Source organism: Scophthalmus maximus, chromosome 14, assembly GCF_022379125.1.
Source record: "Scophthalmus maximus strain ysfricsl-2021 chromosome 14, ASM2237912v1, whole genome shotgun sequence".
NCBI lineage: Eukaryota > Metazoa > Chordata > Actinopteri > Pleuronectiformes > Scophthalmidae > Scophthalmus > Scophthalmus maximus.
Window position 1 is genome coordinate 2,755,860 of NC_061528.1, and position 19,258 is coordinate 2,775,117.

The 19,258-nt window shown below is 40.8% G+C and overlaps 1 protein-coding gene across 1 annotated transcript in view; it reads right to left on the minus strand.

Annotated features, from left to right (window-relative positions):
• Positions 1–17,668, minus strand: part of cntnap5a (contactin associated protein family member 5a) — an 86,095-nt gene extending 68,427 nt beyond the window's left edge. Inside the window, exons 1-2 of the mRNA XM_035604092.2 lie at positions 17,434–17,668; positions 413–523 (exon numbers count right to left, since the gene is read on the minus strand). Coding sequence (XP_035459985.2) covers positions 413–523; positions 17,434–17,506 — 184 coding nt within the window. The 5' untranslated portion in view covers positions 17,507–17,668. The remainder of the gene's footprint in view (positions 1–412; positions 524–17,433) is intronic.
• Between the last annotated feature and the right edge of the window lie 1,590 nt (positions 17,669–19,258).

Genomic DNA, 19,258 nt, shown 5'->3' on the forward strand with positions numbered 1-19,258 from the left:
TGGCATCACTTTTGGAGGTATGCCTAAGGCCGGACAACATGTCAAGTATTTGCTTTGATTTTACACTTTTAAAGCATTTCAATGCTGCTTTTAACCTCAATCGGGTCAGGGTTTGTTGTCGTCGCAGATTAAAGTGAACATCAACGAGAACTTTTTTATAACCTATCGACAGCTCCGACCACTGTGCTGCCCCAAGCCAGGACTCATTTTAATCAAAAAATCAATGTCGCTTTCTTTCTATGTATTATTTGATTCCAGGCTCCCTTCGAAAACAAGCCATGTGACCAGGACAAAAACACTTTCCGCTCCGCTACATCAATTGTTAATGTTCACTGGTAGCCGCTGGTGCAGCAGGTGGGGACGGCGCGTGTGACCGAAGCGTTCAGCAATAGCGAACGTTGTCTCCACTCACCATCTCTTCTGTTGAGTTTGCCATTGTACGCGGCGTATCTGACGGAGGACTGAGAGGAGCTCTGAAAGGATGAATGGGGCAACGCTGACGCCAGGGGACCGTTGCAGTTATCTGTGGAGGGAAACAAAAAAGAAAGCACGCCATTAATTTCATTTGTGTTGTTTTAAATCTTTGCTGTTTCACATGCAGATGTGACAGCAGTAAGGACGGTTGTGAAGGGGCCTGACTTCCTGCCCTACTTGGATTTATTCAGCTGACGGTAATAATAGAAAAATTCATCCCGGAGTAGTTAAACGCGTTGATTCGAGCTGCACCTTTACCTGTCGGTGGAGGAGATTTGACTCGAGCACTGGAGGAAGAAAAAAAATAAAATAACAGGGCTGCCTCACTTATCCAGTTCTCAGATGCCTCAAACAGTCTATTAACCCGTGCGGTGACCCTTGAAAACCACACAGCAAAAATAAAAAAACACACCACGACTCCTTTTGTGTGAATGTGTGTGTTCTTTTTTTTAATCCCGCTTGGCGAGATTACATCACGTCCAACAGGCAGCAGCAGATTAAGAGTCCAGTGATCTAAAGCCGTCCGCCTCATCTTCCTCTCTGACCGAGCCCATAAAAGCAGTGAGTCACACAACAACATCCTCTTTTTTCGCATTTTTGGCGTCTACTTGAGTGCAGAGCTGCATTACGGCCCCGTATCTGGGAAAACGTAAATGAAAACTGGCACCAGCCTGATTACAATTATCCCTGCTCTCGCTCTTTGGAGTGTCAGTGGCTTTTTTTTGTGTTTCTGGATGCCCCTCTAGTTTGATTTTCCGATGGATTCCGAGCACATCTGGAGTGGAAATTGGCCATCCATCTGGCCGACGAGAGCACAGCAGAACTGACAGCGTGCGCTCGTTCTTCCTTTTGGGCGTCCCTGCGAATTTCTGCTGACCTGATTTGACTGCTCTCAGATCGCTTGCCAAGAGATTCTTCTAATCCTGATTTCAAGTGTGACTAAAGTGGATCAAGCTGTTTTGTCCAAGACTCAAATTATGGCTGAGCCGCAGTGCAGTTGCAGATGTTCTTTGGGCGGCAAATGAGAACATCGGCACGGCGTCTTTAACGCGCCACGACATGCACTGGAGTCATGATGCGAGCGCAGCACTTTTAATCCGTCAAAAGATTCCACTTTTCAATCTTCAATCATCCCCGCGTTCAATCTCTAGCCATCCCTTTCTTGAAAGATTCATCTGCAGCTGAAGAGCTGACAAAACCAGCCTGGTACAAGCCCCCCCACCTCAAAAGCGTGTTCAATAATCTTTGCTCCTCCATTCCATCTACACTCGACACCACCACATGCTACAAATGAGACTTTGGCTGCTTAAAGGAGGCTGAAAGGAGCCAAAGATGTTGTGATGGTGTATCGCATGTTCTCAAATTGACAGGTGAACCTCAGCTCTGAGACGTTCAGACCCCGTGGTTGTTTACAGCCTCGGTGTGGAGCCTCACAACGGGGCTGTCAGTCAGGAGGACGTGGATGGATGGAGGCTCATTTGTCTGCAAAGTCTCTCGGGGCTTGAAATTCTCCAAATGGACCCAGACAGTAAATACAAACATGACTGCCGGCTGAGAGGGAACGCTTAATCTCCCTTAAATCACATATTAAATAATCTTAGCTGTGCGCGGCCCACCCTCCCCGGCACTGCAAGGACAGAGTTTTTTCTGGGCCAACAGAAGTGTCGTGTACAAATCAACAACACCAAAGTCAACAGTGAGTCATTATTACTCTCTGACATCACCTCCTATCGCCAAGCAAATGTTACTCCGTCAAGAACAAGTTGTGAAAATTAAAAACTAGGGCTGCAAGTAGCAATTATTTCCATTATCAATTAGTGGTTTGGTCCATAAAAAGTCATAAAATGGTGAAAGATGTCGATCGTGTTTCCCCCAAAACCACCAAGATGATGTTTTGTTTTGGCCACACACCAAAGATATTTAGTTTACGGTCACAGAGGAGCAAAGAAACCAGAAAATATTCACATTTAAGAAGCTGAAATCAGAGAATTTTGCTTTTTTTTCCCCCATGAAAAACTACTCGAACCGATTATCAAAATAGTTGCAGAATAATCTAGTAGTCGATTACTAATTGATTAACTGTTGCAGCTCTATTAAAAACACCAGAACAGTGTTGGTGGGGATCCACTCAAAATCAGAAACTACCTTGCCTGTATTTGGCGTTATGAAGGAGAATGTGACACTGTGGATCGTTGATGTGTTTTGTTAATCATTTCTGGACAACATTGGAGTTCTGTGGCACGGAGGAATAAGGCACAGTACATCAGGCTCGCTTTCACAGACGGTGCTTGGCGGAAAGATCATGTCTCTGTTGGTCTTTTCACAGGTTTTATTGGAAATATTGCGAGCCTTATCCTCTAGTGCTTCTTTTTTTCCTCCTTTCTCTCCAATATCCTTGTACCGTCTACTATCCATTCATTTCAAAATTAAAAAGATGCCCTCTTCTTATAAACCGTTTCCCCAATGAATGAGTGCAAACATGCTTAGATTCAGGGCGAGCTTTCATTCTGCTCCCAGGCTCTTTCACCTGCATTTAACACAAAAAGAAACACATTGACACGTGGAATGAAAACGTATTTCTCTTTTGAATTTGAGAACATGGCATACTGTATCTGAAAAGGGAAACAGAAATACTGCCTGGGCGAGAGGTTTTCTTTTGTTCTTTAAGTTGGTATAACATGAGATCCTTGAAACTAGCCATTCTTCACTGTCAGCTGTTCAGCGTTGGAGAGTGGAATCGACTCAGTACGCTCTGTTTGTTTTTTTATATTCTCCAATGTTCTCCTGTGCTCATTTGCAGGCACCGCCTTAACATGAACGCACAACATTAGACGCTCTTCCCTCAATGAAATCAATTATCACAACAAAGTGCCCGACACACACGCCGGGTATTTTAAGCTCCGGGGAGCAAGAGGCATCATCATCATCGCACCTCAAGTCGACGACTGTGCACGTCCAAATCGAGTTAACACGTCTCTCCAGATGCAAGGAAGTCTCAGCACCCCCCCCCCCCCCGACCCCGGATATCGAGTCTCAGGAAATGCACAAACAGTTGAGTTATGGAAATGAAAAAAGATGCCAAAGGGATTTCATAAAAATAGAACGAGCGATAGAGAAGTGGATAGAGAGAAGTGGAGCAGGCGTCTCCACAAACCAACCGTGACGTGGCCGCTTCAGGGAGGAAACAGTGATCTTTTTATTTTATTATGAATAACTGGTTAGTTTGGTAAATTATGAATAATCAATAGAATAAATTATGCAATAGCATATATATATATATTTTTTATAGTCAAAATATGTCAGAACTTGAAAAGAATGTAATGCGACTTGATCAACAAACTAAATGCAACATAAAGTTGGTGTTTACTCATTACTCTGGATAAGAGTATAATTGGAACCCCACCGATATTTCCGTTGCCCGATTATATCGGCCGATATTTTTAGAGCCCGACTAATATTATCGGCCAACAGATATGAGCCTTTCAATTAGCAATAATTTTTTACATTTTAAGGTAGAATAAATTTTCTAATTCAAATTCTATTTATTTGGTTGTATTTGTATTTTTTTTTTCCAGTTATAGTTATTTATGTTAAAGTTTATGGTTAAACTAAAATATCAAGCCTCAATTACATTTCTTTGTCATAAAGGTTTGATAACGACATTTTAGGAATCATTGACAGATTGACAGAATGTATCGGTATCGGGGATCTTGTACTCCCAAATATCGATATCGGCCTAAAAACAAATCGGTCGGGCTCTAGTAATAATATAATTCTTACAATAATATAATGCTCTGGGAGCCATTCTACATAACATTTAGTACATATTTAACTACATCTTCCTGGTTTTATTTATATTAAATTATGTAAGAGGCACTTTAACTGGTAATGGAGCACTTTTTTTACAATGCAATAATACCACCTTTGCTTTTAGTAAAGGATTTGAAAGCTTCTTCCACCCAAAGTGTTTGTGTAGGTCATGATCAAGAACCACAAGATAAATGTGATGTTTTTTTTCTTCCTTTTATTCTTTTTAGAAAAGTATTCTATATTATATTCTTACCGGGTTAAAGGTTTTTAAATATTTGATGTAACTCGACTGTTTAATATTTCAAAGTGCAGAGAAGTCGAAGAAAAAGAAATCTAAATTGAATCTCTCTGATGAAAATGGATCTCTGAAAGCTTGAATATGTCCTGAAAGAGCAGTCGGTGTGTGCGTGTATCAAACGTACCGCAAAGTGCAGTTAGATTAGGGCTGAACTTTTTTTTTCTTCTTTTCCCCGTGTTGTTGTTTTTTTCCACCGTTTGAACAGGATGAAAAAGCCAAAGCAAGAAATCCAAGATACAATAAAAGAAAAGGACAAAATGGAAGAATTTATCTAACTAATTTATTATCGCCTGTTTTTTAAGTCCCCACCACCTTGTGTTTTCTAACGGCTCGATATGACTTGATATCTATTCGTCAAAATAATCATCAAAGTCTTAAAATTCAAATGAAACGGACTCTGTTTATGCTCGGGAGGTGAAAAATGAATTAGGCAGTTTATCAAAGTTGTCATTTATTAATGTCTTGTGATTGACTATTTTTGACTGATTGTGTCGGCAGCACAAACAAAGTCCACAGGCTGGGAGGGAGAGAGAGAGATTATGAAAAACAAGAAATATGTTTCTTTGCTATTCTCCACTTCTGGAGCTCTTTCAACCCTTTCTTTGTCATTTTTGATTTTTCTTTTTTTAAATGTGGTATGACGCCAAACGTTTGTTGTTTGATTGGTGAGATTTTTCTTTTCCAACACGCAGACAGATCTTAAACGAAAGAAGCTACACGTTCAAATCAATGTGAAACTTGGGACGATACAACCATCTGCGAAGGAAACCACTAGAGCCGTATGCATAGCGCCAACATCCGCGGCGATAAACCCCACGTGAGCAGAGGCAGACGGTTGGAGATCAGTCAACACAGACCACAGCATCAATAATATCAAAGGTTACAGTGATAGTATCCGGTAACGGAGCGGCCTCAGACCCCCGCGTGGCACCGATAAAGCTTCATACGATACCTTCCACGGCCTAGCGGGGCTTTGGAGCTCAGTGACCTCTGCGCTAGCAATAGCCCGGGCGGAGCTGGGGTATTGGCTGACAATTAGTGCCAAGCGCTGGCTGAATTCAAGGAAGCACGCGTCGATACAAATGATTGAGAAAACACTGGATACTGTAGCACTTCATTTCTCTGAACACTGCATATAATCTGAAGGGACCGGGCGAGGGAGCATTTACAGGCAGGCCCTGCAGGATGTTCGCTGGGCTATCGACAGCCACGCATCTCATCTGCCAAACATTAATTATTCAGTCTCCTCGCTCAAGAATGGAGTGAAAGGGGATTTTGTGTTAATTTTTCTGATGGCTTATGGGGATTACTGGGAGCATCTTACCCCAACGGCCTGCTGAAGATACGGTCATAATGGGACGATATCTTGTTAAATGTGGGGTAATAATGGGGTAACAATGAAAACTGCTGTGGCAATTTCAAAAAGAAATGACTATAAGGGACTCACGTCTTAAGTATTAATAATGATAATGAGAGCAAACTTTATACATATGGTAATTTTCATCCTTAAAATGCAGCTCAAAGTGGTTTAAAGAAAAAGGTCATTAAAACAGAACAAATGCTCAAAAATAGAGCATATTAACTAACTATAAAGTACGTTAAAAGAATAAAATCTTTTCAACAAGGGGTGTAAAAGCATGCAAGCAACAAAAAAGAAAAAAATACAAGGTTGAAATTAATTAAAAGCAAGACCATAAAGCATGAGAGCAGTTTCTGACACACGTCAACAGAGGCTGCTTTACTAATATGTAATAGTAATTTGGGGCATAATTACAGAAAGCTGCAGTTTTTGACGTGTCATGTTCTATCCATCTATCATTTGAATATAAAGACAGCCACAAAAGCAGAGGGTTGGCCGCTAAAAATCCAATCAGAGCCTTTCAAAGACATGGGGTTGGCGTTTATGATTGATATGAAAACCTTTGATTTTACAGGTTAAATGAGAAACGAGAAGAGATGTGCATTTATGTTTATTCTATTTTACATTAAAACAAATTATGTTCTATTTCTTAATGGAAGTTCTACATATTCAGTGATTCTATTTAGTTATTCAAAATATAGTTCATGGTTAAACTGTAAAATACATTTCTTTGTTCAAAGGGTTTGAAAAAACATTGTAGGAGTCTTTAGAGAAATGTTTTTCTTTGGGGTATATATATATATTGGCCAATATATCGGTATTGGGATTTTTTTTTATCCCTTATATCGACATCTGCCCCTTAAAAAAATGATCCATCTCAGTCGCGTTCTACCATCAAATAAAAATATCCAACATTGATTTAGTCATTGGACTTCAGCTGAGACGAGAGGAAAAATCTTTAGAGAGAGTAGTTCCCATTGAGTTGTATCGAAGAAGAAAAAAGAGCCCTTTCTTAAATACCAGTTTTGTCTTGGAGGAATTGGTTCTTGGGGCTGAGGGTAATTTCCCACCAGTGCTTTACATAGCATTTGGTGTGCAGTCATTCATACAAGACACATTTATAGATCGGAAGCCCGTGTCACTGCGTTGCCCTCAGTCTGTTTCGGGAAATATTTACTGCTCCGGAGCTGCTGCAACGGGAATGAATGAGCCCAACAGCGACACACAGTAAAAGCATATTTACACACTGTAAGAAAAACAGACTGCCGGTTACATAACAAATGCTCCAAACTCGATGACAACTCGTATCCCGGGCCACTTCAGACTTTATGGCTGATTAAAAACATCCTTGAGTGGATTCGTTTCCTAATGGCCAATGTTTCAACAGTGAACCGAAAGTATGAGCGATGTCCTCAGCTGGTGGATTGGTATCGGTGCCAACCTGTGCATATTTAAGTGAATTGGTGCTGGCGGAGAAAAAAAAGGAAATCATGATCTTTTTTTTCTGCTCCAACACCCTGATTGGCCAAATAAACTACTAATGGTGCGTTCACAAGCCATTGTTTAAATCGTGATTATCAGCAGCCGAGTTGGAGAAACCATTCACGTCAGCCTCAGGCAATTGCGATCCGGGAATTTCTGACACCGACGATATCTCCTATACTTGCAGACGTGAAAACAAACAGCTGGCGTGACGGCTGGGAACGCAATAGCACGGGCAGTTACGTGGAAATAAAATCCAACATTCGTCGAAGTCAACGTACGGCAGCAGACAACAAGCCGACAAAACTGCGATGGCACCCACAGAGATTTAAAAAACAGTATAAGATAATTATGAAGATTAAGTAAAGAGAACACAAAATAAATATAGACATATAATAATGTCAAAACCATTAGATGTTTAGAAATATAATGGAATGAAAGGAAATATGTATAAAATAAGGCATTATTCACTTGAACAATAAATCATCATCAGCGTACGATGCTAGCAGAATACTTGAGTGGTCCAATATTACCAGTAATAAATATCATTCTGTAGAATTGTATAGGATATATATTACATTCTGTTTGTTGATATCTGGTATCACTTGGTAATGAGCTGCCACACATGAAAAAATTTAAACAACAGAAGCTCATGTGCTGTATATATATATATAACTGGTGCTACGCCTATAGCTTGGAATAATGCATTAGCACTTCTAATTAGGACCTAAATCCCCCTCCCCCTTGTTCTTCCCGTTCTGTCAATACAGTGCGAATGCTCCACAGAAAACCACGCTGTCATCTCTCCTCTTATTAGCAAAGAGCTTCTCATTCGCCGGCTTTCTGCAGTTTAAAAATGACATACGGGAAGGAGAGCTGCAGCGGCAGCAGCAGATAATGTGAAATTCTTTGAACGGGCCGTAATTACACGAGGCCATTGTCGGGTTTGTCTCTGCTCCTTGGCGTCTGTGCTGACATCTGTGCTCAGCCAAAGATGCTTCATGGAGGTAAAGAAAGAAAGAAAATACAATCACTGAGTGTTTCTGCGTACACAACAACACGTCTTCTCTCCGGTGGATTGCTTCACATCAGAGTTGCATTCTCCCGGTTAAACTTTCATTCACATCATATCAATTATTTATAATTTTGAACTGGGGACCGGCGGTATTTCGATCAAATAGCTCAGGAGGAGTGAGGTGCAGGCCAAATTTAGAAGACCACAGTTGTTGTTTTGACGTTCAGGTAAATTTGGACGACTTGGATTGCGATTGCTTGATGGGGCGATCCACCAAAAAAAAAGGAAATACACTGAGCAGATAAATGCATTGATTTCTAGGCTGTTAATTTTTAGACCAGTGAACAGCCCACAGGCATTCAGTTTTTTATGTTCCCAGTGCTGCAGTGCACTACTTAGATTGAAAACTTGGCTGTTCATATTATAACAGTGACACTTTTCTCTTTCTGTTTTTTTGTGTGAAATTAAATGAAACGCTGCATCATAGTCACACCGCAGCTTCATTTTCTTTGCATGCTGATGCAGCGGACCAGCACCTTCAGATATATATATTTTTGTCATTGTTGTTGTTGTTGTTTTTCTCCTGTTCCATATGAATACAATATGATCAATATCAAATCATTCAGTGTGAAAGCACCAGGCCCTGTGTCTGATTCACACATAATCACAACAGTGTAATTACAATAATAACTGTGATATACAGAATGTGAAATCCAGCAAGGCAAGACGCAGTCCTCTGCATCCCCCACCCCCCTGATTTAACACCGACTCGGTTCATTTCTGGAGCCTGCATGTTCAAACAGGATCTTCTTTTTTTTTCTGGTCTCATTTTTCATCACTGTAACCGTCCCTCGCTGATTATTTCATCCATCTTATTGGCACAGTCGATAGAAAGTGGGTGTTGATAATCCTTTCAAACCCTCTGCCAGTAACACAGAAAATAAATAGAGGATGAAACTTTCAGACTCCACGGCTATTTGGAGCATATTCATTGCACTCTATAGATTGGGAATCTGTGCAGCGTCACCGCGTGACCAATGCCGCTGGAAATGGAAAGGCCTTCACTGGCGCCATATTCATCACAATGGATTTTTGTTCCCTGCTCCCGGGAGACGGGGCAGAAATGATTCCTCTAAACAGTCTTATATCAAGTATCCGTTGTATTTTCTTCTGACTCGTTACAATCAAGAAGCTTTTATGTCATTTTTCTCTCTCTCTCTGTCCACCGAACCTGCGGCTCACGTTAGACTTCCTTCCACCTTGAGCTTTCTGTGGCTGAATTCTGATAATTAAAAACATGCATATGTATTTGTACAACAGCAAAGCTTTTTGCTCCACCGTGTCCCCTCTTAATATCTCCGGAGGAATTAGACAACGTAAACCATGTTGGAAATGTAAATGAGATTGTTGTATAATTTCTTAAAAGGGACATGTATGCAGATTTTCAGGTATTAAATTGACAGGATTTGCTGAGAAAAGACTGATCACTTTGTCGATAAAATAATTCTAAATGAAGTTTCCAGTCATATTTGTACACACGTGACATAAAAATGCAAATATACTATTCTGACAGGAGGGTAAACATGGAGTGAATTACTTTACGCCCAAAATGTCATGCTCTCAGACAATGAATTTTTTTTAAACCTTGAAATTACAGCGTGAAGGCAACAGTGTGCATCTATGTATCACAGCCAAACAATCAAATGGAAGAGAACAAACAAAAACGATCCCACCGAGGCGAAACAAAAATGGCAAGTCTCTTCATTTTCATGTCTCCGCAGAGCCACAGTCACACAGAGATCATGCAGAGAGCTCTGAAATGCTGCAGCTACTCATTTACGCAACCAAAAATACAGTGAACACAAAGTCATTTGCAGCAGTGCTCTGTGCGCAAAATCATCTTTGGAAATCAAGTTATTTCTGATGGTGAAAACACAACCTGGTCAGTTTTTCAACATTTAGTAGAGCCAGTAATCTTTGCAGAACTAAACTAAATTCAAACCACAGTGATGCTTTCCTCCAAAAGTTAAAATACTGTATATATGAACATAGCGCTAGTACTACTGCAGCAGTAGAGTAGGAGAGAAATAACAATTTGTGAAACAGTTTTGTTAAGATAATTATCGAAATAAATCGTCTTTGTCAAGATTTTAGTTTAGTTAAAGTTTTGGTGTAATTTTGACAGTAAATTCTTTCAGTTCACAAAAAAAAAAAAAATCAAATAAAGAATAAATAAATGACATTACAAAAAAAAACTTCAGTCTACAGCTCGTACATAAAGATAAAATCGGTTTTGTACAAATAGCTCAAATGCCCCGTGGGATCAGGATTATGAGGGTATAATCCTTGTGACATAATCAGATATCATTTGTCTATAATCTGTCATTATAATGTCATATGTCATGCGATGTAACATTGTAGCACATTGAATGCGAATGTGAAACTGCAGATGCCTTGTGCATCCAAAAACAACAATTTAGCGGATGGAAATGGAAACATCTAGTTGCTAAACCAGCGAGTTGGCAGCTAGACAGCTCGCATCCATTAGCCAGTAGACACACAATGCGATCTTCATCCTCAATCCTCAACATATGGATGATATTCAAGACACTTGAGGATGGAGTGACGACGAGATAAAATGCTTTTGTGCATGTAAAACCTGAAAAATCATGTCACTAATGGCTTCTTTCCCCTGCTTTGAAAAGCAAACAATAGCAAAGCTTTACCGATGGCTAGCATCTATTTCTTCTTCTACTTTCCTTTTGTGGTTGTGTGTTGTGTTTTTTGGGACATGCACAAATAAGACGAGGATGTGACATTAGCTGCACTGAGTGAACAGATCGTAATCAGACACATTAATAGCATGCGTATGTAAATGTAATTAGGTTAAAATCACATGTAGATACGATCTGGAGATGCAACACACATCTAAACGTGTGAATGGGCTTTCAAAAGAAGTTCATTGAATGTTTAAACATTAGGAAAAAATGCCTGCGCACCTGTCTCACCGCGGTGTTCTGCCTCATTTACCTTTTGATAAATTCATCACGCCTGGAATATGTACAGCAGTAGGTGTTCCTCGAATGCCTGCTCCACATTCATTAGCAGTGAATGAATCCGCAATGAGTGAATCTGCAGCTGTATCGTCAGCACACACACACACACACACACACACACACCACTTCTGCCTTTATGCCGAATGCCAGCCCTGCTCGAGCACGTTCTAGGTGCTTCAGATGGGGAATAATTAGCGGTGAAGTATCCGCCTGCTGAGAGAACTTGAGGCACGAAATTTTAAGTAAATATATGTGGGTGGTGCCTTTGCCGCGCGGGGAACAGATTCCAGCTCATAAAAGATGAATGTCTGGTGCAGCGGCCCTCTACCTGCTGTGAGGAAATCACTGTAATCGTAGCAATATTCCACCAACAGACACGTAGTTGAGAGGGTCATATCAGCTGGTAATGAATGCCTCAGGGTTCCACTCATAGCAGGAAACACCGACTTAAAAGAGGCCACACACTGGCCTTTGACAAGGTCTGCCATATATTTAAAAAAAAAGATGATAAGCTAGCTGAAGTAAATGATATGAACTACGCCATACACGCCTGGGTGGTATCACTCTATTGAAGGTGTACCTGCGGTGTTTAGAACTCCCAAAGGTATGATTTTCAACACCATTAAAAATAAATGCACCTTTTTCCCAGTGAAGGGACACAAAGATGCCTTAACTTAATGTACAACGTGCCACGAGAGGTCATGACACAGGCCACTGGTGCAACGCTGTTGGGGACACGGGGATGGAATATTTTGGTAGTAGTTGTTTTTATGCGTGTTTGTGCCATTTGCTGCTAGAAGGTTGCAGTGAAAGTGGGTACTAAGAACATTTTCTCTAAAAATGTTGTTTACTTTTGTAAACACAATACAGATTGAGTTGTTTTTTTTTCTGTGAAGCCTTGTATCAGTTAATGCTTTTTTTTTTCATACCAAGTTTTCATTTTCTAAGCCGGTGCACAGGCTATTTTTTTCATCCTTGTCTGGGTGTGTGCGGACATAATAACTCAACAACTCATGGATGGATTTTCTCAAAATTTGGTGGGAATATTACTTGGGCTATCTCCAGATTGATTAACTTTTTGAGTTGATCGAAGGTCAAGGTCGACAAAAATATGGTCCGAAAAACACATTTTCCAAAATACCTCATAAATAACAGAGCAAGAGAGACAATCTGAAAATGATTCCCCATCAGATGATGTCATATGATAAGTGACATCATGAAGTTCAAAAATGCATTTTTCCTGGTATCTCTGCATCATTCAGGAATAAAAACACAACCTGCAGCTTATATAGATTAAACAATTATTCAGTCAATATGAAGTCATATAGTGAAGGAATGCATTAATTTCTACAATCTACAGCTTATTTGGATTAGCCAATCATTCGTCAGATGTTTTTCATTTGGTTAGTCGTTATTAAGATAATAACCTTGGCGAGGACAATGTGAATATGCTTGTCTTCTTTAAAAAAAAAAAAAAAAATTCAGCTAAAACTCCCACATTTAATGACTTGTTTAAAATATGTCAATATATTAGCATAGGACAAGCTAAGTTGTCAGCCAATAGGCCAACTGCTTAGATTTGGACTTGATTGCTGATTTATTAATGGCCATTACAGTAAAGTTTAACATCTTTATACCATGTGTTGCATTAGAGTTATGTGGAAAAAAAATCAAATGAATACATTTCAAGCCGTATTCCTCCATTTTAGAGGGATGGGGCCTCAAACCAAACACTAAGTTAAGCTAAATTAAACAAAGCTAAGCTAAGCCAGTCTCTTCTCTAAATGCACCAAGACAAAACTGATAGCAGTCTTCCCTTACAACTCCAGGCAAGCCAGCAAAGAAGCCCATATCAAAAAATATCCAAACTAACTAACCTTTACTGTGCTAAGTAACTGTAATGTTATAATATTACATGATAATGTAATCAAATTACATTTACATAATTCCTTGATGAAAGTGATTAATTTCTTGATGAATTGTAATCCCTCACTGATCTTGTACAGAAAAACGTTAATACATTTAGTCAATGCTGTAACAATGCAGATGTTATGGGTTCATGAGTATTGCTGCTGACCATGTTCATCCCTTTATGGCCGGAGTCTTTTTCCAGCCTTTCGTGGCTCCTTCAGGCGCGATAACGCTCCGCATCACAAAGCACACATCCTCTCTAACTGGTTTCATGAACATGACCACGAACACGAGCTCGGGGAACTCTCGTCCCAGTGAACAGATCGGAATCACCTTTTGGGATGTGGGAGATTTGCATCATGAATGTGTTATGCAATTATGTCAAGACAGAAGCAGCAGACCCTTAAAGACGTTTCCGGGATCTTGTGGAAATGTATGACACGGAAACAATTGTGAGGCTGTTTTGAGAGCCAAGGGAGGAAACACCCAGTAAAAGTACGGCGTTCGTAATGGAGTGCTCGCAGAGTTTATTTTTACTGCCTTAACAAAGTAATTAGGAAGAGAGGAAATATGTTTCATTACATCTGCTGCTTTGTTGCCAGTCATTTAGCAATTACTGCAAAGGCCACGCCAATGCAGTATCAATTAACTCCGGCTACAAGATGACGGACTGACATATCCAGCAATCTGTCATTGTCTCGTAGCAAAACGAAAAAGGTTCTTTGAGGGCAACAACTGTAACCCCCCCCCCCGCCCCCCCACACAAACCATCCATACCACATGACACAACACTGTCCACCTCCTTTTGTTCCTAGGCGATAAATACCAGAGCAGCTTTTTGACCTCCGGGAGCATCTCACCATTTCGTCTCAGCACAGCACGTCAGGCCTGATCACAGCGCACATTTGAGAACCACGGGACTGTCATGAATGAGTAATGCGGCTGTCAGTTTAGCTCACTTCCTCACCTTAACGTAAGAGTTGCTTAAACCCCGACACGGGCCTGGTGTCACACTTGCCCCCGGAGAGCAGGGACAGACAAACAGATCAAGCGATGTCACGCCTCTGGTGTATTGATTTAATGATGAGTCGCTTTTTAAAAATGTTAACGCGACGAGAGAGGAACGAAAAAACATATGGCAAACATTCCCCCGGACGAAAATGTAGTTTGAAATCAACAGATGTTTTTTTTTAAAATTCCAATTTTAGATCTGATGGTAAAATATTAATTTCGATCTCGGTAAAAGTTGAGTTGAGTTATGTGCAATGTTGCTACTTTGGCCTGAAAGTGGAGTTGAAGCAAGATTTAGACATGTTGCAAAACGGTGAGGTCTATCCCCTGGGGAACACGAGTGTCCTCGGTAACAATAACAGTGTGTCAGTAAATTTTGACAATCTACCCCATAGACTGTAAAAAAAGATGGACGACAAAACAGCTCCTGATAAGTTAAACCAAAACATCTCAATTACCCCCTGGTGGCTGGCTGCAGTATAGGTCATAAGCCCCGCCTCCTCAACGTTAACAGTAGGGAAATGAACACGTCCAATAAAATTTTCCCAACGATGGGTTTCTGTCATTGATGTTCCAAAATGATGTTACCGGCGCAAGATGGCGGCGCCCGTGTCCTGGGTATTTTGGCTTCATTTTTTGTGCAGTGGGAGGAAGTGGAGACGCGTCATCCATCTTAATCTGCAGTCTACGATCTGCCCATTGTGTGTAAAAGTGGAGATTTTTTTGTCCATGAATATTTACAGGACACTTGGATGGAAGTGGGAAGACATTTGGACAAAGAGGTCAGTAGGTCAGGATTTCTTTAGGGTAAAGAACAATCAACACCAAGGACATGTGGGATTATTACTCAGAAGCAAGTGGGAGCAAAAAAAAGGAAAAAGAATTGCAGCCATAAAAAATGTGAGAGTATTCAAAGCTGATCTGGTAATAAAAGGTGTTTTGTAGCATCCAGGTAGATGGCTCACAGACTGAGCTCTTACATCAATGCCTTGAGTCTTGTTTCTGTTCTCGTGTTGGCAGCTTGTATTTTAATTAACACTGTTTCTATTTGTTGTTCAAAAAAAAAATCATTTTCTCTCTATATGCTTTGGCAACACGGATATAACCGACAGGTGATGCAGCAAATGGAAACTGTAAATTGCTGCGGTTTGCGTCTGAAAATCTGACATTTACTGTAAAATCAACAATGGAAGGTCGCTCTGTTGCCGGTTTTACAAGGTTTCACAAGGTCCACCAGCTGCTCCACCACCAATAAATCCAGAAAATCTCCGTCTGTCGGTCGGTCGGTCGGTCGATTGGTGGGTCTGTTCCTGGGAAGTGCAGTGCCGACTGCCAAGTGCTTCGGAAGAGCGGTTGTCAAGACTCCGACCCCCCCCCCGCCCCCAATATATTTTAGACCGTACTTGCTGTGATGTCACTGATGATGTCACCAACGTCATATCTTTGAAAAAAAATACAAAATACAAATAACATAGCTTTTTTTTTGGCTCTGTTGTTGAAACAAGGACATGGCACCAAAAGGAGAGTATTATTTACGTGGTTACTTGTAAATCTAAGATGGCTGCAATGAATTCTGCATTCATGAAGATTATAATGTGCCGGTGTTGTTGAAACCGTTTTGGAATAGATATTGAGATACTGACACCAACTTATATATCTTGAATAATATCTTAACTAAGGTGGCAGACTGAACATTAAGACCACCAATGAGGTACATAACATGTTTTCATGTCTTCTATGTAGAGTCCATACAATAATACATATTGCAGTTGAATTATAACACTGTAAGGTATTGACCTTTTACTCTGTGAAGAGCCATGAGACATGCATGTAGTGATGTGGTGCTCTTGGCACCATGATATGATTTAATCAAATTGCATGTACAGTATATGCAGGATTTGTCTTTATGCATATGAAAACAGGTTCCACAGCTCATACACACACACACACACACACACACCACTAAGTAGGATTACACGTATTACAACACACTAATCAACTAATCCACTGGTCATTTTCTCGATCTGTTGATCATTTGCGCCATAAGATTATTAAAAAACAATGTTAATAACATCAAATGCGAATGCAATGCCCAATATTCCGACGTCGGTGATATTCAGTTTACTATTCGGACCAACGAGAAGCAGGAGGAGAAAAAGAAAAGAAAGAAAGATTGATGGATTATCTAAATAGGTCTAATCCACACAAATCTGGGGATCTATATTACTGGGGAATCAAAAAATGCCCAAACTGTCTCGGCTTTCAACGTGGAAAAACAATAACGCGGTGCAGCACATCGCTCCATCGTCTCCAACGTGGCCACATGAGTGTGTACATGAGGGGATGTACACGTAGGAGTCGACCTACGTGTATGTGACAGCAGCCGCCTGCACAGTTCAGCTGCGGCCAGTCAGCAGTTTCCCCTCCTCCTCCTCCTCCTCCTCCTCCTCCTCATCATCATCATCATCATGATGTCCAAAACCCCCCCAAAAAAACAAAACAATCCAAACACACAAGCTGCGTGCGCCCGATGGCACAACATCTCCGGAGCGACTGCACCTGTCGTGATGTGCGCGCCGGGAGCACCAGGCGAACCTGTTCGCATCTTGACCTTCACTTCACCGCGCGCCGGAGAGTCCAGCGGCGGATAGATCAACTTCTGCCACATGCGAAAGTCAACCGCAACCCTGTCAAGTAAACTTCACCAGATCAGCAACAGCGCCGATTATAGAATAAATTGGGCAAGAGACGCGTCCTCCTCCTCCTCCTCCTCCTCCTCCTCCTCCCGCCGCAGCAGCAGCAGCAGCAGGAGGAGGAGGAGGAGGAGGAGGAGGAGGACAGAGCTCTGGCAGCCAGGCGTAAAAGTCCGCCGGTGTGAGCAGCATCAGCATCATCAGCATCAGCACCAGCCGCCAGCCTCCACTTGGAGACATGAGGAGGAGGAGGATGGAGGATGGAGGATGGGGGAGGGGGGCGGGGCGCCTTCGCAGGTGAGACCCGGGAGGAAGATACTCACGGTGAGTGGCGGCGGACGCTCCGCCAAAGACGCTCAGGGTGTAAAGGGAAACCATGTGCAGCAGAAAAACCATCTTCCCAGGCGTGGCGCGGCTGCTATCCGTGCGTCCGCGGCGAAGGGGGAGAAACAGAGGCGGTGGTCCTCCTTGCTCCTCCGGCGCGGAGGCATAGAAGGAGTCTGGTGTGGAGGAGCGACCCGCTTCCACGACGACACTCCCTGACTGTGAGAGCCACAGCCTCCCTCCCTCCCTCCCTCCCTCTCTGTCTCTCTCTCTCCCTCTCTCTCCCTTTATTGGAAGAACAAGAGCAGTGCGATGCTCAGGCGCTGCAATATACAAGCGACAGCAAACATCCAGAGGAGCTGTGTGTGCAGCTGCAGTTCCTATACATGTGTTTGTATATATATATATGTGTGTGTGTGTGTGTGTGTGTGTGTGTGTGTGTTTGTGTGTGTGTGTTCCTGTGAATTCAGACAACTTTACACCTTTAACAGGCTGACAGGTTGATAATGAATCTGTTCTCATAATGCAGCTGCAAGAGCTTTTCTATTTGTGTCCAAGGGATCAACTGTGTTTGTTGCATCTGCTCCGGATGATTTTTGTCATCGTGCACTCATTTTGAGAAGAAAATGAATACTCACATTCAGATTCATATATATATATATATATATATATATATATATATATATATATATATATGTTTGGCTTGTATTGAGAAAATGAATTTATTAGCATGATTAAAGTCCAGAATCATCAATTAGGGTATATTCTTCAACCAAGTAAGCTACAACAATAAGCTACATGTTCATGTTGCTGTACATCTTGGATTTGATTTGTTCATTGATGTTACTGTTGTTTGATGACATGATTGCGACTTAATCTCGTTGTGTGTGGAATGAGAATACAGGAATTCTATTCTGTGGTCACCATATTGTGCATAATTTTTTGGGTTAGGCATCGTTGATAGATGTTCTATCAGCTGTAATTAGAGCTGTAACAGTTAATCAATGAATCGATTACTAATCATTTAGAAAATGAATAGCCAATTATTCGATTAATGAGTTTATGTAGTTTTTATGAAACAAAAATCTAATTTCTATGATTTCAGCTTAAAAAATGTGAATATTTCTGGTTTCTTTGCTCCTCTGTGACAATAAACTGAATATCTTTGGTTTCTGGACAAAACAAAACATCATGATGGTGATTTGGGAAACACGATCGTCATTTTTCACAATTTATTGTCCTTTCATGTACCAAACAACCAATCGATTAGTCGAGAAAATAATCAACAGATTAATCGATTATGAAAATAATCTTTGGTTGCAGCACTAGCTGTAATCATTTGCAATATTAATGGTTAATACATTTTCTTGTTAATGCTTTACCCAAGTTTTACCAACTTATGGAAAATTGTCCTATACACACATGATACAAATTAATTTGCACATTATAAATCCTACACAAAATATTAATTAGGTTCCTCACTTTGTAATAAACATCAACATGAGCTCGTCCTATATTAATTCTATAATTATGGTTCCATAATAATCATGTCTGTAGATATGAATGTTAACAAGCTGCTTATAAATAGATTTTTTCTCTCTCCAGGAGGTGAAAAGAAACGGCTGACTGGAGTAAGATTTCCCACAACCTGACAACACAGAATTTTAATCTTATTAATGTACAGTATCATAGCAGATCTATAAATATGTGTAATATAAAGCACATATTATAAGTTGTGCGGTTTAGAGTGTTAGTGAGACAATTACCACTGAAATAAAAGGTATGTCTGAAGATGACGGGTATGCCATTGGTTTTTTTAACGAA